The sequence below is a fragment of the Echiichthys vipera genome (assembly GCF_963691815.1).
Source record: "Echiichthys vipera genome assembly, chromosome: 18".
NCBI lineage: Eukaryota > Metazoa > Chordata > Actinopteri > Perciformes > Trachinidae > Echiichthys > Echiichthys vipera.
The window spans coordinates 18,438,307-18,463,782 of record NC_139843.1 but is presented as its reverse complement, the minus strand read 5'-3'; the positions used below and the strand labels follow the sequence as shown (position 1 = coordinate 18,463,782).

The 25,476-nt window shown below is 41.8% G+C and overlaps 2 protein-coding genes across 3 annotated transcripts; one reads left to right on the top strand and one right to left on the bottom strand.

Annotated features, from left to right (window-relative positions):
• Positions 1-477: 477 nt before the first annotated feature.
• unc13d (unc-13 homolog D (C. elegans)) lies at positions 478-15,997 on the top strand. Of its 2 annotated transcripts, XM_083932848.1 has the most exons (34): positions 478-583; positions 2,329-2,355; positions 2,666-2,722; positions 2,832-2,888; positions 2,974-3,081; positions 3,180-3,239; positions 3,458-3,524; positions 4,846-5,026; positions 5,113-5,157; positions 5,242-5,313; positions 5,394-5,463; positions 5,546-5,650; positions 6,734-6,826; positions 6,924-7,024; positions 9,220-9,337; positions 9,889-10,010; positions 10,102-10,192; positions 10,282-10,338; positions 10,439-10,536; positions 10,939-10,990; positions 11,104-11,234; positions 12,374-12,491; positions 12,589-12,741; positions 12,833-12,928; positions 13,009-13,215; positions 13,329-13,403; positions 13,903-13,982; positions 14,078-14,192; positions 14,491-14,562; positions 14,693-14,776; positions 14,880-15,000; positions 15,104-15,227; positions 15,346-15,566; positions 15,858-15,997. In XM_083932848.1, the coding sequence occupies exons 1-34, from the start codon at positions 524-526 to the stop codon at positions 15,968-15,970; spliced, it is 3,351 nt and encodes a 1,116-aa protein (XP_083788974.1). In that variant the 5' UTR covers positions 478-523; the 3' UTR covers positions 15,971-15,997. The 2 variants fall into 2 exon arrangements, with proteins under 2 accessions (XP_083788974.1, XP_083788975.1); XM_083932849.1 differs by lacking the exon at positions 14,491-14,562.
• Positions 15,998-17,768: 1,771 nt separating this feature from the next.
• unk (unk zinc finger) lies at positions 17,769-25,079 on the bottom strand. Its single transcript, XM_083932850.1, has 15 exons — positions 24,881-25,079; positions 24,176-24,385; positions 22,477-22,653; positions 22,224-22,354; positions 21,213-21,348; positions 21,008-21,125; positions 20,834-20,918; positions 20,440-20,747; positions 20,213-20,278; positions 19,875-20,058; positions 19,664-19,765; positions 19,384-19,569; positions 19,120-19,301; positions 18,720-18,980; positions 17,769-17,928 (listed from the first exon to the last, which is right to left on the bottom strand). The coding sequence occupies exons 1-15, from the start codon at positions 25,027-25,029 to the stop codon at positions 17,773-17,775; spliced, it is 2,451 nt and encodes an 816-aa protein (XP_083788976.1). The 5' UTR covers positions 25,030-25,079; the 3' UTR covers positions 17,769-17,772.
• Positions 25,080-25,476: the final 397 nt, after the last annotated feature.

Here is a 25,476-nt window from a genome sequence, read left to right as displayed (position 1 = left end):
ATGAAGTAAATAAACATTTGAATAGCATAGATCCTAATGGGACGCAGGTGAGGCTAACAAAAGTCAAACTGCAGATGTCTCATGTCTCATGTTACATGCTTTTTCATTACCTCATTCAGCTGCAGTTAATCATGAGTCATGTGAAATTTGCACCATGGATTTAGGTTCATCGTGAGATCCATGGTGATACTGCTCACAGTGAAATAATAACAGTAGACCCGGGCATGCACAGCCCTAACTATGATTGCAGCCAGGGAGTCGTTAGGTGATAAACAGTTTGGATTTTTGTTTCACCTTTGAGTGACTGAAGTTCATTTGCTATTCATGCACAATGTAGGGCAACTCGATCAAGAAAAAGTCATATGTCACAGTAATTGACGTTGCCACCATCTGCAGGAAGTGATGACTTCCGGCTGCTTTGTGATAGTTACAAACACATTGCGCACACAGCTTCCCTATATCACAGACACAGAGCACACGAGCGCACCAGGCAGGAGTCTGGTTGTCAAAGATTAGCATCATTATGTCAAGTCAAAGTGAGCCCACCAGCACAGGAGACAATCTACTGCAAACACCTGAACAGGTATGGACTACAGTTAACTTGTATACTGTATATTGATCTAAATTAAATTAGATCTTTGCAGCATTTTGGTTCTCGTCCAGTTACGAACCACCTAGTTTACAATATATGACGCTTTGATGATAGCTAAACTGAGGACTTTAAGGGTTTCTATTTGCCTTGTAAAAACCTAAAAAACAATCACCAAACCTAAAGGTTAGATTAGGTTCTTAGTCCTGTTGTATCTCATTGACATATGAGATACAACAGGGTTAAAAAATAAGTACAGCCTTACACACTGAGTCATGTTGTCCAAGTGGCTATTTCAATGTGATGTGACTATGATTCATATCTGTTTTGGATGTATGCTTGGATCAGATGATGCAGAATGAAGACTTTTTGCATGGAAGACAGTTATACACTACAGTAGTCAACGTGTGTGTGTGTGTGTGTGTGTGTGTGTGTGTGTGTGTGTGTGTGTGTGTGTGTGTGTGTGTGTGTGTGTGTGTGTGTGTGTGTGTGTGTGTGTGTGTGTGTGTGTGTGTGTGTGTGTGTGTGTGTGTGTGTGTGTGTGTGTGTGAGTGATATGTTGGTATTCTTAGCATGGACTACTAGTCATCCCCTTTAAGCTGAATTTCCTTGATATAAAGTAGGTTGTTGCCTTTAAGTCGCTCTCATTATCAGAGATAAAGGAAGTGACTTACAGAAGCAGGCTTTATCAGCAATCAGAAACTTGAATGTTTCTTGAGCTGATGCTGTTTGTCTTTGCAGTATTTTAAAGTCTCTTTGAACTCATTATACATAATCTAATAATATTAAGCTTTATCAAAATAGCACCTTTTATCACATGAAAAAGTGCTTGACAAAAAACAAGATCATAATGGTCAAAAATTAAGATTTAAAAAAGCCATAAAACAAGAAGATAAATTAAATAAATATCAAATAGCAACGATTATGTTGTGGAAATGAAGCTGTTACAAGCAATATGATAGAAATGTGTTTTGAGCTGTTTATTCAATTATCCCCAGAAGTTTCTATGATATGATACAAACCCTCTGATTCTGAGAAATTATGAAATATGCATCCCCTGCTGCCCACCCTTTTAATTTTCATGCCCCCCGAGTTTCAATTCCCCCAATTTTTACATGAGGAAAATGGTTGGTACCCACAAGACAAGTCTCCTCTTTACAAACACATACTTTCTCATATTTATGGGGCAAAATATATGGCGTTTTTCTCATGCAGTACAAATGTAAAAGTTTGTCCTATTCTAAAATGGAGTGTTTGAATATTTCTGCAAAGTGGGGTCCATAAACAGTGAAAACTTGACCTCACTGTCCTCTAGGATAATCATAGCCTCATAAATCTTTACAACCACCACCAAATACGTCCACAGGACAAAGACGAGCATGACCAGTGTCTGTGTCTGCTGCTCCTACACGTACACACACACACACACACACACACACACACACACACACACACACACACACACACACACACACACACACACCACAGATCAGTAAACAGCCAAGGAGCAAAAGCACTGCCGCAGAGAAATGTGCAACTGCCTCTCTATATATCATGACCCTTCATCAAACAATAATGGACCAAGAATTAAACCCTGTGGAACACCAAAGAGAAAATCAAAGTCATTAAGAGCTGATGATGAAATGAAGTCACCCTTAAATACCTGTTTGACTCAACTATACTCTGACATCATGATTCAGTTTCCTGTATCTGAACTTAAGAACCCTTGTTTTTTCCAGGAACATGGCTTAACAAAACTCAAGCAGGTAAAAAAAAAATCATTTGCTACTTTCTTTTGGGGAACTTTTTTTTCTGTATGTCATATAGAAAATGTGTAAAATCTTGGTCAAGAGTTGCTTTATAATCTTATTTAAAGGGATACTTTACCCATTCTAAACCAGCTCTGTATCATGGCAGTGTGTGCAGATTAGTGTGGAGCAAAGCCAAGCTCCATTCATCTACACACACTGGCCACATTGTCATGACAAAGAGCTGGATTTAAATCAGCACAATATCTCTTGTGTATATATTCTCTGTGTTTTGTCATGGCTGACTTTTGTCCTTTTCTGTTGGCAGCTGTCGCCTGGCCACTCACGTAAACTGGGATTGACGAGGAAAGTGCGCGAAAGGAGGGTAGGCAACCCTCCATGACCTTCAAATACCTCAAATTTAACCTCAGAATATATTAGTTTACCTCTTCAACCTGACAGAATAATGGAGAAAATGTTCTGCTCTTCTTAAGGTTTTCAAGGAAGATGAGAACCCAGAAGAGAAAGCACGGAGACACAAAGAACAGGAGGTATCACCTTTCATGTGCTGTACTTCACATAAAATTGTTGATTTTTTTTCCCAACCAAGTTCTCACTGTTTTTTTCTGTTTAAAGCTGAAGCCTCTGTATAAAGAGTTGTTGTACACCATCGCTCATCAGATGGGTAAACCGTCGTCAACTGAGGTCTTTACGGAAAGCCAGCTTCAACAGTACATCAAAGAGGTAAACATCGCGGCTTCACACATATCACATAACTCCGCTGCTACGTTGGCGTATGACTGTTTGTTGTTTTCTCTCGCTCCATCTGTCCTATCTACCAGGCTTTCACTATGACCGAGTCAGAGCACAGCAGTCTGACGGAGAAAGTACAGAGCACAGAGGTGAGAAAAGGAAGTCAGCATGTTTGTTCCGATTACTCTGCCTTTTGAGACCCCTAAAATCAATGTACACCATTCCATACTCATACCAAGCATCTCAACTTTCCACCACCTTCTTTTTAGTTTACCAGTGGCAGAAATGATGTCATCTGTATGTTTGAGGCAGCAATAAGTTGCTCACTGAGTATCAAAGTGTCTCTATATTAATCTGACCCTTACAGCCCCCAGTATACTGCCTCATGGCCACTGTGAAGGAAGCCAAGGGCATCCTGGGAAAAGACGTCACTGGTGAGGATGAATGCTAATGACTTTGGCGATCCCCTGACTTTTAATGTAGGGCCACTCACAGCTCGAAGGTTTCTCTGAGCCAGAGTTGTCTCAACATCTCCTCAGTGGATTGGCACAAAATCTGGTGCAGACATTTATTGTTCCCCAAGAATGTTTGTGGATGGCTCCCACACATTTTCATGGACTACGTTTCAAAACTAAACTAAAACTATTGAAGGGCCCATAATAATGTTTCCATGACTATTCATAACGTAATTAAAACGTACAAATTAACATCTGTAGTGGGTTATGTTCATCTTCCAAATTTCACTTAAGTTCATATACGTCTTTCAAACAATGCAGCAATATAAGTATATGACTCTCTAGAGCAATGAAATACTAAATGCACAGTTGCACGGCATTAATCAAACACAGAGTCAAACTCTAGTCAAACATAACTTCAGGCTGGCTGGCCTACATAGAGGGACAGCGGTTTAACGAGCTTTACGGCATTATTTGCATAATTTGGATGACACTTAAAGATCTGATCCTTGCACATTTTGCACAGAAGTTCTTAATAAAATGAGAAAAGAGTATTTCATTCACACAGGAATATAAAAAAAATAAGCTTTACCCCACGGTTATTTATAGACTATTTATCTTTAACAGAACGTCAAGAACTACGGAAAATAGATTTGGCGTTATGCTACATTACATGGAAAGTTAAATACGAAGATTACTTTAACAAAGAATTCCATTAAACACAACAAAATGTCATGACCAGGTTGTGACCACGGGTACCATGCACCAGGAGATTAACAATTTCGCTAAATAATATTTTCATTAAATTTCAGTCGAGCACTCCTTAAGATGAATTTTAACACTTGATTTAGGCTAAATGATACTTCTCTCTAGTGCCGTCATTAGACCAAAATTCAAATTAGTTTTTTCCAGCCAAATAACGTCACCTACAGAACTAATGACGCATCCCATCAGCTTCACCTGAAATTGTGTTCAGTGCTAATTAGTTAATGTTAGCATGATATTATTAGCATTAAGCACGTTAAAGTAAATTAGTCCTTAAAAGAGCTGTTAAAAACTAGGGTGGGCTGATTGCCTCCAAAGGCTCTCACAGACTGTGCTAACATTAGTGGCTATCGAAACATCAGGGTAACTCTGACTCGATTCTCTTCTCAGGACGCCATTATTCCACAATATCTCTAGCTCTGAGTGTTGAGTAATGTGAACTACTTGAGGTGTTCTGTTCTAAACGACTTTCTCTTCTCTTCACCGGATGATGAAACACTGTCATGTTACATGCATTCTCTTGTGTGTCGACCAGGTTTCAGCGACCCATACTGCCTGTTGACCATAATGGAGGATGAGGAGGAGAGTCGAACACGCCGGTCCAGAGCCAAACCGTGTAAATCTATTGTAAAGGACGCTGTATCCGATGACAAACTCTACCAGTCTGACATAAAGAAGCAGACTCTGAACCCCATCTGGAACCAAACCTTCATACTGTGAGTATAAGTGTGTATTTACGTAAGGTGAACTAAGTTTGCTTTTCTTATTTTTATTGTGGGTTTTTTTTTGTGTGTGTGTTTAGAGAGTTTGGAGACATCGCCGGTGCCAGCTTCCACCTCGAGATGTGGTGAGGAAAACATCCAGAGCTCCATGTTTTTCTGCTTCGCAATCGTCCTCTTCATCACATTCACGTACGGTGCTTCTGTTTCAGGGATAAGGACGAAGAAGTTTCACTCACTCAGAAACTAGAGGAGATCAAAACCAACTTTAATAGTTTAAGAAGGTATTACATTCTCTCTGTGACTCACACACAAACAGATGACCAAGCAAGGTAGGTGAACGTTTCTACTTGCATCTGTTTAGGATGATCAAAGATGCCAAGAAGGAGAAAGGCACAGATGACTTTTTGGGAAAGGTGGTCCTGAAACTACAGGTAGTAAATGTTCTTGATTTTTATATCTGCTAATTTATCCTCCCTAAATTCCCAGTCTAATTGTCTTTTAATCTCATTTTAGGATCTCCACTGCACTGAAGACAGCTGGTACAATCTGGAGCCCAGAACAGAAACGTATCCTGACCGTGGCCAGTGCCACCTGAATCTCAAGTTCATCCATAAAGCGGTAAAAAAGTGCATTCCCATTCCTTAACATTAGGCATGAAAACATCTCTTGGAATAAATGAAAAAATGTGCACCACTGAAATGTCAAGAGGTGGTACTTTCTGGTTGAATGTGTGGAACTGGGAGAGGAACTGGGTGAGGAACTGGGAGAGCAACTGGGAAAGGAACTGGGAAAGGAAGTGGGAGAGGAACTGGGAGAGGAACTGGGAGAGGAACCGGGAAAGGAAGTGGGAAAGGAACTGGGAGAGGAACTGGAAAAGGAAGTGGGAGAGGAACTGGGAGAGGAACTGGGAAAGGAAGTGGGAGAGGAACTGGGAGAGGAACTGGGAAAGGAAGTGGGAGAGGAAGTGGGAGAGGAACTGGGAGAGGAACTGGGAAAGGAACTGGGAAAGGAAGTGGGAGAGGAACTGGGAAAGGAACTGGGAAAGGAAGTGGGAGAGGAACTGGGAAAGGAACTGGGAAAGGAAGTGGGAGAGGAACTGGGAAAGGAACTGGGAAAGGAACTGGGAGAGGAACTGGGAAAGGAACTGGGAAAGGAAGTGGGAGAGGAACTGGGAAAGGAACTGGGAAAGGAAGTGGGAGAGGAACTGGGAAAGGAACTGGGAAAGGAAGTGGGAGAGGAACTGGGAAAGGAACTGGGAAAGGAACTGGGAGAGGAACTGGGAAAGGAACTGGGAAAGGAACTGGGAAAGGAACTGGGAAAGGAAGTGGGAGAGGAACTGGGAAAGGAACTGGGAAAGGAACTGGGAGAGGAACTGGGAGAGGAACTGGGAAAGGAAGTGGAACTGGGAAAGGAAGTAGGAGAGGAACTGGGAGAGGAACTGGGAAAGGAAGTGGGAGAGGAACGGGGAGAGGAACTGGGAAAGGAAATGGGAGAGGAAGTGGGAGAGGAAGTGGGAGAGGAACTGGGAGAGGAACTGGGAAAGGAACTGGGAGAGGAACTGGGATTAAGTGAAGTTAATGACACCAGTGTTCAAGTATGAGAAACAAATGGGCATCAGATATGTCAATATTGTATTTAATTGTATGCATATGCTTTAGTTTGGAACCACTTAAAACTGGGTTTGTGTTTTGTGATTGGCAGAGAGACGGGACGCTGAGTGCCGGTCGGAGTGCTTACATCAACTACTGTGGGATTCTGCAGCAGTTTGTTCAGGCATACATCTCCAAGCAACAGGTAAAGGATGAGCAAACTCTCTCTTTTCCAATTCCATTTAAATCGCTTACTTTTATTCATTTCTTCTTAATTCCCCATCTCGTTTGGCCTCTCTCAGAGTTCTGCTCCGTGGAAAGGCGCGCTGTGCGGCGAGGCTCAGACTCTGCTGGAGCTCTACGCTACGCAGAATGACCTCTCACCTTTTCTTCAGGACCTGGCGTAAGCACCACTTAAACATCTAGAGTACAAAAAAACTATGATTCCAAAATGTGTCTCTCGCTACTTAACGTCACTTCAGTCTAGTCTAGTGTTTTCCTCTGGATGTTCTGGCTGAAAGGCATCATGAAGTCGTCAAAGTCCACCTCGAGTGATAAAAGCTCCTTCCTTCTCTCTATCTTTGACATACGCGGGCTGGTGGTGTGCTATATGCATTCCTCTGCACAGTGTCTTCATATGGTTGACTCAGCCTTCTATGCTTTTCTAAGGTTCATTACCAGCTGTAAAGCTCACACTCATCACTGTGAGTTATACTGTCAGGTAGGATGGCCTGCTCTGGCCACACGTAGGCTCTGTCATTGGTACACCTTTATATATAAGGCCATTCTCGGTGTGCTTCCCTCATATTTAGGTTCTCTCATTAAGCAAGAAAGTACTGGCCAATACTCGTCAACATGTAGTTTGCTGCAGAATGACTTAAGACTTAGTGCATTAATTCCTTTAAGTGGTTTTAAATGATGTCAAACTCCTTAGCATGTCAATGTTTTTAATGTTTTTAAATTGTTTTTGGTTGCAAAAATAGCTCCTTTACTTTTATTTGTAATCGATTTGATGTACACAGTGGTTTAGTGGTTAGCACTGTCGCCTCACAGTGAGAAGGTTCCAGGTTCGCATCTCGGCCTGGGCCTTTCTGTGTGGAGTTTGCATGTTGTCTGCGTGGGTTTTCTCCGGGTACTCCGGTTTCCTCCCACAATCCAAAGAGGTTAGGTTAATTGATTGCTCTAAAATTGCCCGTAGGTGTGAATGGTTGTCCGTCTCTGTTTGTCTCTATGTGTCCTGTGATAGACTGGCGTCCTGTCCAGGGTGTACCCCGCTTCGCGCCCGATGTCAGCTGGGATCGGCTCCAGCCCCCCCGCCACCCCGACCCCGGGATAAGCGGTTGAAGATGAATGAATGAGTGATTTGATGTATTAGAGAAGTTTTATTCTACAGATTTTGTCCTTGTGTTCTGTGTTATAACTCTGCTGCTGCCTGTCTTGGCCGGGTCTCCCTTGGAAAAGAGATTATTAATCTCAGTGGGTTTCTCCTGGTTAAATAAGGGTTATAATAATAATAAAAAACAACCACTGTTTAGACAGAAACCTATAAGACCACTTCTGGAGACCTACACCCAAGGAGAGGAACTGCTGAATGTAACTCATTCAAAGGCCATAAGCCGAGGGGGTTTTATATAACATTAACACATACCTGCTCAATATTATCATCTATCAGCTTTCAGTAACATATTTTACAAAGATTTTTTCCACACATAGTTTAAATAGCTAATCAATTGAATAATTTAAAGGGATGGTTCTGATTTTTTGAACTGGGACTCTATGAAGTACAGTACTTATCCATAGTCAATGTATTGTAGATGTAGATGGCGGTCGGCATGCCCTCAGTCTGGAGAAGCAGGCAGGAGGACAGGCACCGAAGATAAGTAATGTGCTATTGTGGATAGAGGCAGCAGCTAGACACCTAAAAAAAAGGGCCGACCTAAAACAAAAATCTATTTCAATTTAAGTGTACGCTATATTTCAAATATTTTTACCGCTTTACAATGCCATTAGACAACACTGTTTAACTTTACGCCAGGGGGAACTGACACTGTTATCTATGCTCATCAAAACCACCAGATTAGACTGACAAATACAGTCATTTTGCCTCGCAGGACAGGGAAGTTGCTGGTCTACAGCTGCCTAAACAAGGCTATCTGATGCAAAGGTAAAGCAGTGAAAATATTCTAAATATAGAGTACACTTAAATCTAATATTGATCTTTATTAGGTAGGCCTTTTTAGGTGGCTAATATGCATTTTGTTGCTGCCCTCATCCGCAGCAGCAGCTTACTTTGCTTCCGTGTCAGGACTCCTGCTTCTCCAAACCGTGGATAAGACCCTCATGCAGCATACACTATCCCTTTGAGGTTTTGTTTAACACATTTGAGGAGTTTTGCCCGATAAAAAGAATAACAGTGACACAAAGTCGAATTCTGAATTGTACATCAAATATTGTTACATTTATTATTATAAATTTCATATACCTGATATCACGACAGCGGTTTCGAACATATTGTCCAGCTCTTTGTTACCACTGCAACCGCTGTGTGTCTTTCTGTTGCACTTCTCACTGAGTTTGTGGATGTGTGTACCTCGACAGGATGTGGGTGGCTTACAGCAAGCTCTACCAGAGTTTAGAGGTGGACTCATCTGTGATGTTCCAGCAGATAACCAGTATAGAGTACCACTGGCATCAACAGGAGCTGCCTTACCAACAGGTAGAGGATTCATGCTCACTTTACTGAAGTAACAGAAACCATAACAGGCAATAGTATTAGTTTGAGCTTGTACTGTAATGTAGTACTGCCCTTCCATTACTATTGTTACGCTACTTTATACTTTTACTACTCTACAGTTCAGAGGCAAACAATACATTTACTTCATTTATTAACATCTATAGTTACTGGTTACTCTGCAGGTGAGGATTTCATGACGGTCCTTGAAACAAATGAACTGCACTTTGACCACTTATAACATTCAAATTATGCTAATGTCACTGTTTCAGTGATAATAATTCAAGTACGTGGTGGTCATAAAAAGCACTTTTAATGATTGATTACATGAGTAAAGGATCCGAATACGTCTTCCGTCCTCTTCATGAACTTATTAATAGAGATTCATTTTCTGACTTGCAAGTTTCTTTTGTAGACTGTTGACAGCTCTTTCATGCCAGATTTCCCTAGTCCCTTTATTAAAACGTTGACAAGGAACCAGGTGTTGAAATCTAAGCACACATGAGAGTTGAGAAAGGTGTTGCACTCTGAAACAGAAACAGGAACTCGGGGACTCTCTTCATGGTTTCCTGCAGTACGGACTCTGTCTGGTGGCCAAATACAGAGACATCTTCCCCCCGACTCCCAGTGCCACTCCCAAACTACACACACTGCTCAGGTACACTTTGTTGGGATTACATATTCGCTGACATAGCTGTTTTTATTAAATACATACAATACCCAATAAAGGAATGTGCTTTTGTTTTCAGAATCTTGGTCCAGATCTGTAAGACTCAGGCGTTTCAGAAACTGAACCCAGCTCAGTTTGAGTTACATGATGAGGTCAGCGATGCCATACAGGTCAGTAGTCATACAAATTACATTAATACCAACAGTATGTACGGTATATTATGAGTCTTTAATTACTGCTAATATGACTTTAATACCAGACAGGTACACAGGAGTGGTTTACCATCAAGAAGGGTTTGCATCAGCCAATGACTAAGGTAAAAACAAGCACATCAGTCTTCACATTGGGGAGTTGAGGGTGATATAGTTACCCCATATTATTTTACAGGACTAGTCATGTTGTTTTTCTTTATACAGGACCTGTCAGAGATTGTGAGCGCCCTCTCCAGGTTGATTGGGGAGGTGCAGGAAGACATAAAACACAACAAGGATGCCTGGAACAGGGTATTTGTCAGGTAATGTGGGACAAGTGGACTGCTGGAAGTACTAGCGTTGAATTTTCTCGATTCATAGATAAACAAGGTGTAGCTAATTCCAGTTGCAGGGTCCTGGTTTTGTGTGTGCTTTCTGGAATGGCTAATGTTATTAGTTACACCTGTGCTTTTCCTGCTATGAAATGTCAAAAAAGCAAACTGGTGCATGAGAGGGCTTTGGGCTATCACTAATAGTAGAATTTAAAAAAGGTAAGTTTTTAGTCCTGTTTAGTTAAATGGTACTAAAAAAAACGAAGCTGGTTCCAAAAAAACTTATTTGAATCTTTCAATAGCAAGTAGAGAACCAACCAAATTGCATGAGGACTATTTTTTAACTCTTGTAGTCATTCATTAATGTGTTTTTCCCCCACTTACACATTACAGTGCTGTGCAAGTGGATGTGTTCACTGTTGTCTATAAGAGCTTTGACTCCCTGGTAAGTGGCAAATGGCACCATTTAAGTCGCCGGTCTCAACCTCCAGTTTATTTTTCATAATTCAGTCTTTTTCATTTCATCTCACCTTATTGTATCTCTTCTCTTCTCCACAGCTTGCAAAGGAAATTAGGGAAACGTTGGCCCTGATTGAGGGCCATATGGAGCAGACTCTAGCTACTAGCCTGTTCCCTGTTTACCTGAGCCTGCAGGCCATCCACAAAGACAAGGCTTTCCTTCAGAAAAGGTCAGTTATCATACTCAAACCATTATCAACAGCAGTTACTCACAAGCTTTTTTTGCATGACAGCTGACACCTTCCTCCCTGTCAGATGAGCATCACCCTTGCATCGACACCACCCACCGTGTTTCAAATGTGTTCAAATCAACTGATTTTAAAGTGGGTGTAGAGTAACACCACATGAAGGGGGATGTTGTTAACAGTCACGACCGCATCGATGTTGTCCTACCATCAAGTGTTTCATTTTGCACATATTTCAGATCATAACTAGTAACTTTGGTAAATATGGAGAAGTTTCTCCTTTCCCAGCAAAAGTCATAGGGACATACACATTCTTTAAGGTAGTATTTTCTGCCATTTTCAGTCTGCCACAAAATTTTTTCCCTCTCTAAAAACATGAAGATGATGTCCATCAACTGTTTTATTTTGCACATATCTCAGATCATAACTAGTAATGTTGGTAAATATGAAGACGTTTCTTCTCTCTTAGCAAAAGTCATAGGGGGATACACATCTTTAAGGTAGATTTTCTGGAATTTTCAGTCTGCCACAAAATGTTTTCCCTCTCTAAAAACACGAAGATGATGTCCTACCATCAACTGTTTTATTTTGCACATATTTCAGATCATAACTAGTAATGTTGGTAAATATGAAGATGTTTCTTCTGTCTTAGCAAAAGTCATAGGGGGATACACATTCTTTCAGGCTGTATTTTCTGCTAGTTTTAGTCTGCCACAAAATGTATTCCCTCTCTAAAACACAAATATGATGTCCTACCATCAACCGGTTTGTTGCATTTCAACCATTTATCCATTACTTTAAGCAAATTATTTTAGCTGTGTACTTCTAGCTACTAATTCTCCTAGCTAATTCTTTTCCATTATTTATCCATTACTTTTAGCTAGGGCTAACGTTCATTATTTCAACTGATAATCCATTACTTTTAGCTATTAACGGTAGTTATTTCAGATGTTGTTTCATGTACTTTAATTTATCTTTTTTCTAATTAGTTGAGCTATTCCACAACCTTTCCACCTTCCTGCAAACTTGTTGCAACTCCCCAGTTGGAAATAATCGTTTTAGCCTCCAAGATACAACTCCAACCAGATAAAACGTTAAAATATTAGTTGTTACTGCTGTTTCAGGGGATTTCTGGAGTTGACAAACTTTCAAGAGGGCTTCAGAGAGGCTCTGCCATACTGGCTGAACCAGGCATTCAGCACGACTCAGGACAGGGTCGAACGGGCTGTGCAGGTAGACCAGGTAACATTCCTGTTTAGTTGCTTTACTATTATTATAACTATAGCTTATTTCATCCGCAGGTAATATTATCATGATATGTTTTAAACTCTCCTCTCAGCTCCAGCCCCTGCAGTCTGGTGCCGTACCCATAAAACACAGTTCCTCAGCAGTGGACCTGGTGGCATGTATCCAGCCTATCTGCCAGCTGTGGGAGCAGCTGTCCTGGCCTGACCCTGAGGAGGCCTTCATGCTCATGGTCAAAATCACTGAGGTACATCATTCTGCCATTAAAATGATCCTAATGTGGGGATGCTGGTAGTTGGCTGGGGTCTACAGTATCTTTGCTTTCTGTATGTTTTCAGGATGTGTGTAAGATTGTGATGACCTACTGTCACATCCTGAAGGAGAGGGTCAGGCTGCTGTCTGAGAACTCTGACCCCGGTAGCGCCATCAACATGGTAAGGGTACGCAAGGAAACATTTCTAATGCTCATAATTCAGTAGTTACACATCTGAACTCTATTCTCTTCTCTCTGCAGTTGTGCGTGGTGGTGAATGACTTGGAGCACTTACGGTCAATGCTGACACGTCTTCCTACACAGCTCAACTGGGCGGGGCTTCGAGATCGGACCCAAAATGTGATAGGGGAAAGCCAGTTCCACAACACCCTCCCCTCACAGCTGCAGCAGGCCCAGGGCGTCCTTGGCCGAGAGATTCGCTCCGCTTTGGACACTCTTGGGAAAAAGGTGTGACATTTAACATGTAACATTTGATCATCAGAAAATCATTGAAACTAAAACAAAATGATATAGAATATAGAAAAAAACCTTCAACATTACCACTCTGTCTGCCTTTCCAGTTAAACACAGACATTGAGACTCATGTCCGAAACATGTCAACCAGGCGGAGGATTCCCTCCAAATCCACAGAGGATGTAGGTGACAAACACTGCCAGTGTAACACAATCATAGATGCCTTTTATGTATGCCAGATATCAGGGTTGTACTTCAGTCCAGTCTCAGTCTCGAGATCAGTTTTGGGAAGTTTTGCACTTGTCTTGGTCTCTTGCCTTGATGGACTAATAACCTTGAACTCAATTACTGAGAACTGATCAGGTTGTTTCTGGCTGTGGATTCAGGGTCACTTGTACTAGTAATTTTGCCTAAATAAATTCTATGCATGGATTAGTTTGTTGTTAGAATGTAATCTTGTTTATAGATCCATCCTAACTCCTTAATCCCTATATTAGCATAAGAAATACACTATTGCCTATTATAGTCTTGAACAGGACTCAATTGGCTCTAGACTGTCTTGACTCTGTCTCGATTGCCTTTAGACTTGGTCTTGACTCAGACTTGACTGGACCTGGTCTTGGACTTGATTAAATTGGTCTTGACTACAGCCCTGTCTGATATCCAACCTCTACTCTCTAGGCTGCAGCCCCTCTGATGCACTACCTGGAGCAAGAGCTAAAGTACATGAACGAAAACCTGGTTCAAGAGAACTTCAACAGGTACGCATCACAGGTCCATGTTGTATTAATCCAGTCTTTTACTCTGCATCACCTCAGGAAATTGGCTCACTGTGTTTTTTTTCTCTTGTGCCCAGTCTCCTGACTCCTTTGTGGAATAACTCGGTGAAGATCCTCTACCAGGTGGCTACTCAGCATCCGCAGCAGGAAGGGCTCATGGTGTTCTGCCAGAGACTGCTGTATACACTTCAGGTTAGGCCTCAGCCATGTGCACGTATTGACTTCCAGGGCAGAAGAAAGTGTCCGTAGTAAATTAGCATGTGCTTCAACTCAGAAAAAATTCAAAGTACCAAATCGACATTTTAGGGAGAATATACCCATTCACTTTCTTGCTGAGAGGAAGCTACAGCCAGGAGACTTTTAGCTGAGCATTGCATTTAAATCTCACTTATTAACATTTTCTGCTTCTTTTGTTGAATTTGTACAAAAACCTGTTGGGTTTTTTTAGGGGGCCGTAGCTTCAAGGTACATTTTATTTTGTGAATTTCAGTGTCTGGAGCTGTGCTTCCACGCTGAGGGAAATGGGCTTCCTCTGAATACGCTCCACTCTGATGAGTACAAAGTTAGCAATTAAAGATATTTCATCGAGTCATATATTTTCAAGTCTACATTTCCTCTACATTTCCTCAAAATCAAACCACATGTGATAATTTGCTTCATCCCCATTTCATCTTCGTCTCCTCTGTATCCAGGCTCTCAAAGCTCACCTGACTCACAACTCTCTGAGTAGCTGGCAGCTTGTGGAGAAGTTCCTCGATAGGAAAATATGGGAGCAGGTGAGACAGGAACCAGTAAAATAAGATTAAAATATTCTGTAGATTAAGGCAAACTTGCTAGTTGTTCACACTTTTACCTCTGTTTGTCCTGCGTGCACGGCAGAAAGTGTACAGTGGAGAGAAATATGGTGCAGTCACCCTCCTCGCATGCTACAGGAGATCAGACCAAAGACTCAGAGTTGAGGTGCTGAATGCAGTCAACCTCTTACCAATGGACTCTAATGGTACGACTATGCAGAACCATTGCAGCCATATAGATACATTACTAGGAAATACACATTGCTATGCAACTTTTCCTGACGGCCTATGCTTTGATGCTTTGGCCAGGTCTCAGCGACCCATTCGTGCAGCTGTGCCTGGAGCCGAACCACATTTTTCCTGAGGTCGAGCCTCGCTGCACTCAGATCAAAAGCTGCGATCTAAATCCCCTTTTTGATGAGGCCTTTGAATTGTAAGTTATATTTGTCAATATTTTACGTCACATCTGAGTTTGAACTCTCACAAGTGGACCTGTACAGCCATCTGCCTTCTCGATGTTTCTGACCTCCTTTATCTCCTCTCTTTCACAGCCTGGTATCCCTGGATCAGTGCCAGGCTCCAGGGGCTTGCTTGGTGGTGACAGTTCTGGACCACGACATCTTGAGGACGGACGACTTTGAGGGCGAGGCCTTCCTAGCTCTCAAGGCCATACCAGGAGTTGCTGGGGAAAGAAAAGGGGACGGACTCAGCTCGCAGCCAGACGACATCCCCGCTCAGATCCGACTGCCTTTGATGCACCCTAAACCTAATGGTATGATCTGTCAGTTGGTTTAGACCAATGCAGCAGGTTTTCATTTTTAATAAACCTAGGCAATAAATACTCTACCCACTCAGTATTTCTGTGGTCATTGTTGTGTTGTAAAGTAATATTAAATGAATCTGATTAAACAGATTCAAAATATATTTTTACATACATAAAATTACGTTATCAAAGATGACCCACATTAAAGGCGCATTAATCAAGATTTAAAAATGAGCAAATTCATATCTAAGTGCTTATCCGAATATCCCGCAAATCCTGAACTGGTTTCTCATTTTCCAGAGGACAACATTCTGAGCTTACTGGAGTCCAGGAGAGGAGAGCGAGAGGCTCTGGCCTACGTGAAGAAGAGAAGACAGAGAGAGAAACAGTCCCTGGAGGGAAATCATTCGTAACAAACACACAGACAATTTCTTCCTCCAAAAATATACAATTTGTTTTAATGATCTGTACCAAAAAACAAAGAAAAATTCACTCAGAAAGAAACACTGGTGTTGGATGAGTTGTGTGTGCGGAGCATGGTTTTACCAAAGACCATCACAGTGATCAAGAACACTTTCACACCTGCATTCAAAAACCTCATACACCTTCCATATTTGTCTGCTTCCTGATGCTTTGTCTAATCAGTGCAAGAGATAAGTATGATATCACTTAACTATGCGTATATATATAATATATATATTGGGCTACATTGACACACTGAAATGTCAAAGATTACTACAAATGTAAAAAATTTTGGCAGAGAAACCTGTCAGACATTGATTTTAAGCAGAAAATGGGCTGTTTTTAACAAAAGTGTGTACGTTTGAGTTAACATGAAAAATTAAAAATGTCATTTCAAAGACTACACAAGTTGACTGAGTACATTTGCTTTGATTGTATTAACATGCTTTCCTCTTCCAGTTTATGTGGAAGAATATTAGAGAAACCCTGAGTGCTTTAACAGAGGCCATCTGTTGTAAATTTAAACAAATATTAGTACATTTTTAAAAATATTTTTTTCTGTTATTTCTCAACAGCAATTGACCATTTGAAATTTATTTTGTTTAAAAAAAACCTATGAAAAACAAAACAAAAAAATTCAATATAATCTAGAAAAGCACTACCAGCAGACTGGTATGACGGCCCCCTTTATGCTGTAGTCTGGATGATGCTAAATATGCCCTTTAACTGTTTTCAGTCAGACTGCTCCCAACCCTGCCAACAGCTAACTGCCGTGTCATCCATCCATCTAGAAGGTTTGGAGATCTTTGCTGTCACATTACAACTAAATGATCCTCTTTTCAGAAACTATAGCAGTTACTCATGATACCCTGAATTGGATTCAAACACACAGCATAGTGATACTACCTGGCCACTAAGCATTACCAAATTATACCTCAGTTTAGAAGACCGTTGTAGTTTTACATTCACTTGTGTAGTCTCAAGGCATATGCATTTCATCCATGAGTAAATTCATTCTACAATATATGGCAAGCGCAGTTAGTGGACTTTAGTAGAAAAGAGTTGCCAGTAAAACTGCTAGATAGGAAAATGTGGATTATGATTATTGTGGTTGATGAGGACCGCAGATTATTTTGAGTAACTTTCTTGATTTCAGGGAAAAAAGACCCAACTTTTCAATTTTATATGAAATTCTTTGGACCTTGAGTACAAAAAAACAAAAGCCAATGACCTTTGTTGTACCAAGGTGACAGCGAACATCTTTAAACCTCAACAAATCACACTGAAGCTATCCAGATGGATGGATAACACTCTGGAAATATGTTCTTTAGGGTGAGCTTATGCTTAAAAACATGTGATTTATAACTATTCATATAAATGTTTAATAGTTATGGTTAGAGAAGAAATAACAGCAGGTCTTAAAGTTATTTTCACAAATCAAGAACAGGGGTAAAGAACAGTGTTGCTGGTCAAGAGCATCAACTCGTAAAAAGTACTGGTGTCCCATGGGTAATCACTAGAACAATTATAAATCCTAAATTCCACATTAAGAGCTTTCACTAAGGGACCTGTGTCGGTCATTCATCAGTAAACAACATCTTAAAAATACAAAATCAGATCAGCGCTTGTGTTGTTACTACAGTACAAGATGACCTTGACATAATTTTGAATGGCGGTTGCGATCCGAGGCTGGTTTCTGTGGAATCAGGACTGACTGGTTTGGAATCTGTGGTTGTCCAAGTGCTTTGTGGGGTCAAGAGAGCTGCTGCTCCAGGATCTGTTCAGGGCAGAGTGGGCACTCTGTAGAGGTGGAGCAACTCTCACACTGTAGTCCGTGGCCACAGGGCAGGGACACTGAGCCCTGCTCTCCACACGTCACACAGCACTGTCTCTGTTTCCTGTACACCACCTTCGAAAAATGCAGAGGAAAAGATTTAAACCTCTAAAATACAAGAATGTTGGATGGTTTAGGTGACCATTCAGACTATTCACCACTAGTGTGAGCAGAGGAAAATTACAAATCAAGGTCAATAAAAACTACTAAATATAGCTATAGAAAACAAGTGACAACAGAAAACAAAAAAGAAAAAGATAGAGTTTTCACCCTTTCCCCAAAAAATCCAATCTAAAGTGTAACGTAAACAACTTTGAGGCAACACTTTGTGCTCTGGGAACATGCAATAGGCATTTGTCACCCCCCCCCCCCCCTTAATACACAATTATCAAGAGAGTAACACTATTTTTTTATAACCTGTAATAAAGAAATGTGTTTAGTCCAATCATATGAGATTTATTAACTGTGTATTACATTATAAACTACCTAACATTCTTTAAAAGTGACACAAAAACTGATAAGCTACAGTGCTAATTTGGACATGTGCAGTCAAAGGTGCAGGAGGAATAAAAAAACGCCAGAAGGAGGAGAATGCGATTTCTTCCCGCAGCTCTTCCTCTCTCCTCTGTCCTGAGCCAATAGGAACATATACTCCATCTGAAATAACCTGTGATTGACCAAAGGCTCCCATTACGGGCTAGACTGCCTGAAGCCTGTAAACAGAGCCAAGAGGAGGTGCAGAAGTCTAGTTTTCTTTGAATTACAATAGGAGGAAAGATTATTGCAGATTTTATACCCAACATAGGCAAAAATAAACTGCCTTCTCCGGGTTTAAGTACGTGTTAGTCATGAGTCTGTGATAATACCTGCTCCACAGTGTGTAAGCAGCTACAGAGCTGAGCTTGCAAACTGAGGACTGACTCCAAGGGCAGTCGGTGTAGTAGCTGGAGTTGATGCAGTGCTAAATGGGGGTTGTCTCCATTCCTTAAGCTCTCCTGTGCCTCCTGCAGAAGTGAAGCCTGTCTCTGTGCCTCCTCTTCAGCTTGCCTGGCTCTCTCTGCTTCCATGGCTAACCGTGCTGCATGGGCTCGGGACTCCTCTGCATCTGCTTTCAGTGCAGCCCACGACTACAAGAGGCGGAATACAGAATTGCATTTAAAACTCCATTTTTGCCCAGTCATAGCATTATGTATAAACAAGCAAGTCACTGCACTAACTAACAGCCTATTCACAGACACGTGCACACATGCCCCACTACCTACCTACCTGAGCTGTGTGTCTCCAGCTGTGACCCCACTGCTTCAGTGCCCTATGAGCTTCCTCCAGCTCCTGTTTGAGCCTGGAAGTCTCTGCACAGGGGCCAGAGGGCAGAAGTGTGGGTGGTGTACCAGGGGAACCCTGGCCTGATGGAAAATGCTCCCAGATATTAGTGCTCATACCATTCAGACCTACAAAGAAAAGAATAAATATAAGCAAAAACATATCATCCTGCAATACACCACTTAATGTTTGAAATCAAATTTCACAGACCTAAAGAGCTATGAGATGGTCCCAAGAAGGTGCTTTCTGATTGGCCAGGTTGTGACAGGTGAGAAGAAAAGAATGGTGAAGTGTGCGGCCTTATTGGGGGAGATGGTGAAGGGGAGCTAAAAGGAGCAGAGCTGCTAAAGGATCCTGGGATATTGACTGGGGCAGAACTCTGAAACTGGCTACCTCCTACAAAGGGAGACAAATATGAGTTATGTACATATACATATACGTAATGGACTGTATGTAGTTCTGTGGTTTTATTCATGAGTCTTTGAAATACCCAGCATAACTCCCACACTGGGCAGAGCAGAGCTGCTCTCCAAGCTCCTCTCCAACACCGACACGCCAAAATCATTCAGGTCAAGATCATCCAGGGCGGACTCTATAATGCAAACATCAGAACCATTTGTCAGATTTATAGCTTTTATAGATTTGTATTGTCACAGCTGTTTGAAATGTGGATGTTCAGTATTTTGTACATCTTCACTTACCAACGACTGACTCGACGGTCTCACTGGTGGGGTAAAAAGGCAGGGCGTTGGCGTTCATGCCTGAAGACATGCTGGATCCCGGGGGTCCGAGAGGGGCGGGGCTGGGTGGGGTGGCGGCCAGACTGGAAGGGATGCTGGAGGACAGACTCAAAGGGCTTCCCACGGGTAGAAACACTAACAAGTCCTGAAGGAGAACGAATATGAATGTGGTTTTTGGAGAAACATGTTAGTTTATTATTGCGTCCTTGCAGCAAGATTATTAATCACAAAAAACATGTGGACCAGCTGAAAATATGCACATTTTAGACTGTATAAGAAAAACGGTTGTAATTGTTTACCTGTTTGCTTTGCGCTGTTGCAAATTCTCTGTGGCGCTGCTCAAGAGCAAAACTCCTTTGCTTCGCCTGAAACAACAAGCAATATAAGAACGATGAAATTAAAAGACACAAGATAAGCAATTTTAAAGTTACTGGGACGTCATTCAAAAGATGATTTTCCTTTTGTTGCAATTAAAATCATCCCATAATGCCCATGTTCCACCTTTTTTTTGTCGATTCCTCCTCACCTGATCCTCCCTCTCAAATCCAGGTGCTCTGCCGTACCCTCCCTCTCCAGCCCAAGGAGAAAGAGGCTCTGCTCTTCCGCTCATGCCCTCGCACAAAGATAAAACACTACCCAGCAGTCCCTGCTCAGCTACACATGACCCTGAAGACGGGGGGAAGAGGTCTGAAACGGAACCAGAACTCGGCACAGGCCCCATGTTGTGTCTGCTGGGACTTGAAGAAGCTTCTTGGGCAGGAAGAGGGTCTGGAGGTCTGGGGGGTGGAGGGGAGTTTGGTGTGGGGAATGGTGGTTCCTCTGGAGCAAAGGGTCCTGGAGGAGGTTAAAAAAAAAAAATTAATAAATTGCAAAATGAATCATCAGGTTGTTGTGCTAAGAAATGTTTCGTAGAGACTTACGTTCAACATGAGCAAAGGCACAGAAGGGCCCTCTGGGACAGCTGCCACACTGCTGCATGTCATTACACTTTGTAGATTTATAGATCTGCGACACAGTAACAAATCAACACACGTTGATATTCTCCTGGGATTTCTGGTCTAGATTCTATAAAGTCTTTGCTGAAACCGACAAACCTCTGGGTGGAACTGCTGCTCTGTTCTTGTGTGACAATACTGACATCCCTCTGCTCCCTCACATTTACTTGGATCCCCCCATTCTTCGCTCTGTTTCACAGCTGGACACGGCAACGCTCTGTGGAGACAAAACTTTGTGCAACACATCCAAAAACAATATTGTGATCTTCAAATATTTTGTTTTTGACAAGAGGTGGTGGAGCACCTGTATTTATGCTTGTGCGGACTGCGCCTCCTGTCTTTGCTGTTGTGGTAGTATGGACAGGCGTAACCTTGACGGCACAGACGAGGTGGTTTCTTACAGAGTTCTGTCTTGTAGTGGGACAGCACGTAGTTGTTATCTAAGGAGTCAAAGCACGTAGGAGATGATGAGGCGAGCAGATGGTGAAGATTAAGAGTCCTCAGATCAGCATATTTGACAGTATAATGACTGGAGATCCTGTAAACAGACACTGCATTTAAAGTGAGACCATGTGACAATGCAGGGGTTTCTAGCAAAGAAAGTGGGCTCAACCTGGCTGAATTTTCAAATACCTGGTAAAATAATTTATAACATGAAGAGAAATATTTCTGTTTACTTTGCAATTAAATATATAGCAGCATTATAGGCCACTGAGCAGTGTTGTCAGCATCTGATAAGCTACTAAAACGGGATGTTGTAATTGGTTGACAACATATAACTATCACATCGTACGCATGCGCTGCATTAAATAATTCTTAATAATAGCAGAAGTATCTTCAAAAGTACTCATGTTTTCAAAATAGGCACTTTTCCGTGTTTTTTCACCCATTCTTACTGACAATCCATCTCTCCAATCAAGAGGGTCCATCCTCTGATCGATAGGCCTATCTTTTCCATTAGAAGTTTATGTCTTTGTTTTTTATGATTTGTTGAAATGTTTTCCTACTTGCCATCGTGTTTTATGATTTCCTGTTGAGTTTTTCTATTTGCTGTTGTGATTTGAATCTCAGGGCCACCGTAGTAACCTCCGTTTATTTTTTTGATTTCGAAGAGGTTGTCCGTCATCTGAAACCCCCCTTATGTGAGATATACGGATCTAGTAAATCTGTGTGAATGTGAGGGGGGCAGATGTACCATCATCTGGTTCTCAGGCTAACCGTAAACAACATGTCCCCACAAATGCAACACCTTGTATTAATTTAACACAACGCTTATTTTGGGTCTGAGCATTAAAGGGCTGTACCACAGACTTACCTTGCCAACGTGGTTCCTCACTCAGGATCTTCTCTATGAGGGCTGTACTTGCTGCCTGTCCGGACTGTCCATCTCCTCCACCTCCCTCTGAGGGCCCCGAGCCTCCCTGAGTCTCCATCACCTGTACTTCTCTGTGAAATTCAGTGTAAAGAGACTCTGTAAACAACCACAGCACAAATACACAAATGCACATACAGAAACTGATGTGAAGTCAAAGGTCAATTGGTGAATTGAATTGAAGTCGTATTTGCACCTGATATCATAAACAGGGCTGCGCAGGTCATGTGATCCGTGTGCAAAGGCACAGTGCGAGCCGTTTTTGCTGCAGTGGCCTTTTGCATCTGTTTCATGAATACATGATCCTGTCTTATAGTAGCGGAGGTGGTATCTGCGTTCTGTGTCACCTGCTGTCCGATGTAGAAATGGGCATCTGGAACACAGAAAAAACACACCGTTAATCAACCATTCAAACCCAGCCCGACCCATGAGTCGCCAACCTTATAAGTAGAGAGAAGGACAGAGACAGGCTGAGCGCTGTGACACCCAAGAACAAGTGTGTTTGAGAGACAGACAAAGTTAGGGGACGCGTAGGTGCCAGACTATTGCACAAAATGTTTTTGTAAGTTATAAATAACTTAGGGTTGGTATACATAGTGCGTCTTTTACCACCTGTAAGTGCAAGGCTCAACGGTCGGTCGGTAAATGTACATACATAAAGAACAATGGTGGAATTGAGAGTGCAAAAAATACTGCATGTGTACGGCTTAGGCTGCTCTGAGCACTGCTTTTTCCCCTTTTGACCCTCCCGCGGGTCGACTTGTGCATCACTACTGCATGTAGTTTCATCCTGCCGGTTGTCCCTTTCACAGAGACGCCGCTTTGGTGCTGTAATGGCTCTGCGACTATCTCTGCCGGCGGAACAACTCTGTCCACCCATTCAGTCTTACCTTTCAAGCAGATGGTGGGGTTTAATAAAGGAGCAACAGGCTGTGTGTGGGTCTATGGGTACAAACATACCGGTATTGTGAGTCAAATAGTGTGCAGTATACACAAAACACTGCCACTACAGGCCATATGCAACATTCACAAAATAGTCTGCTTCTTGCTACACAAAAATAACTGAATCTTTGGCAGATAAACAGTTCCTTTATCAAAATCTGTAGGACGTCCAGCCTCTGTGTAACAGGGTTTTTTTTTTTCTGAAATCATTTGAAATGTTTACTGAGCACTCCGGTGAGTGGTTCATTAGCATGTATCAAAGACATCCCATCTTCACCTCCATCTTTTACATTTACATTCCCCTTGTCTGTGATTGTCACTAAGAGGGTGTCATACAGACCATAATTGCTCTGCACGTTTCAGTCTCAAAGAGTCCTACAGAGTGGGAGATTGGCTATGTTTATGTGCTAATGCTCACTGTGAAGATTATGCATCTGGCACTATTCCTCCAAGGTGTCCAACTTGACCTATAGTTGCGGATAGGGTGTAACCTGAAACACTACTTCACTGTCTTTAACCCAAAGGTCCTTTGTCATGCAGCGGTCCACACAATATGGCAATTCACATTAGCAAATCAGGATTTAAATGTAAAAGCAAACATGTTAGGCGAGGACAATGCTTTTGATCACAGTTTAACCAGGGTACTGGACATTTAGAAAATCCTAGCGGTCTATGGGTTTTCTGATTAAAGGCCAAGAAATACACTGTAATTTACTTTTATACACAACTACGCCCTACAAAGAGTGAAAACAGCATGTACTTCACACAGACCTTTAGTCACCATTATCATCTTCCCAGATATGTTGCAGGGCATGTGCAATTCAGTGCAAAAACAACAACACTATTGTAATTAATATTGTATTATAACACTATGCTCTATTGAGGGGCTCATGATAACCAATGCAAACATGATGTGATGCAGCCTTGTACACTGAAATCTTAGTTGCACTCACTCATCTCCATCAGGGCAGGTGCCCGTTCCCTCATCATATTTGGTACAGTAAACATCTGGGCTGTAGTTGAAGGTGCCATCCCGTCGGCGGATTGGTCTGCGCCGCCGCTGGTTCAGGAAGTGCCAGTGGAAACAGGAAAAAGGCCTATGTTGGGTACATTTATGCTGTACGAACAGGGGGCACTGCTCAGTTCTGAACTCCTTCAGATATCTGGAAGAGTGAAAAGCAAAGAAATATTCAAATGCATTTCTACCAAGTGTTACTGCCTTTAACAGTTTCTTAAACAAGCAAGAGTGTATTCATACTTATTTACAGTATATTTAATATATTTACCATTTCTAACAGTGATTATTTTATTTATAGGGATCCCAAAATGTGTTATGATCTTACTATCTGTTGCAGTGATAATGTAAATACACGTGCATTAAGTGCATGCAGCAGTGATTCACAAATACATACGTTTAGTCATGCGAAATCACAAGGCTTGTATGAAATAGCTAACGTTACTGTCAGGGAGTAACGTTAGGCCTCTTTATCGAGACCTGCTCCAGTTAATAAGCACAGTATCGCTTAGTTCATTCGTTTAATAGAATGTAAACTTGTATTTGACTTTATTTAAAGACAAATGAGCTGTAGTTTGGTATATGCAACTACACGTGAGGTTGTGTACACTTAGTGAGCTAATCCAGCTAACTAGCTACGTACGTGTAATGTTGAGGTTTCTCGGGCTGCACGTTCAACACGGTTGCAGGAGATGTCGAGCCCCCTGCGGGCGAAGACGAAGAGGACGAGGAAGGCCCCCCGGTAGTGGTCGCTGCCGAAGATGACGGGGGCTGTGAGTGTGTTTTAGACATTTCACCCGTTTGAAGCCTAACAACAAGAACCTTGTTTTTAGCTTACTGGCTAGCTATTCTTATTAGCTTCGAAATCCGCATTCTACAACGATGTGAGCATGCGCAAGTCAGGAGGAAGTAGTAGCAAAGGGGACACCAGGGAACTATGGGACATGGAGTTTAATAATACCTTAACTGACGAGTGTGCAGATCATGAAACATTTAAGAGATTAGATAAATCGCCGTAACTATACTGCAATAATCCCAGAGAGCTACGTACACATAGCTTGTAGAAAACTCAAAAGAAAATAAGGAGCTTCTTCTTCTTTTGTAGTTTTTTGGCGGTTGGAAAACAACTTTTTGGTGCATTACCGCCACCAACTGGTTTCAAATACCTTATAACGTATATAAACAAAACAAAATTAATACATACAAATACAATTCGAATCATAATAATCTGAACCTATT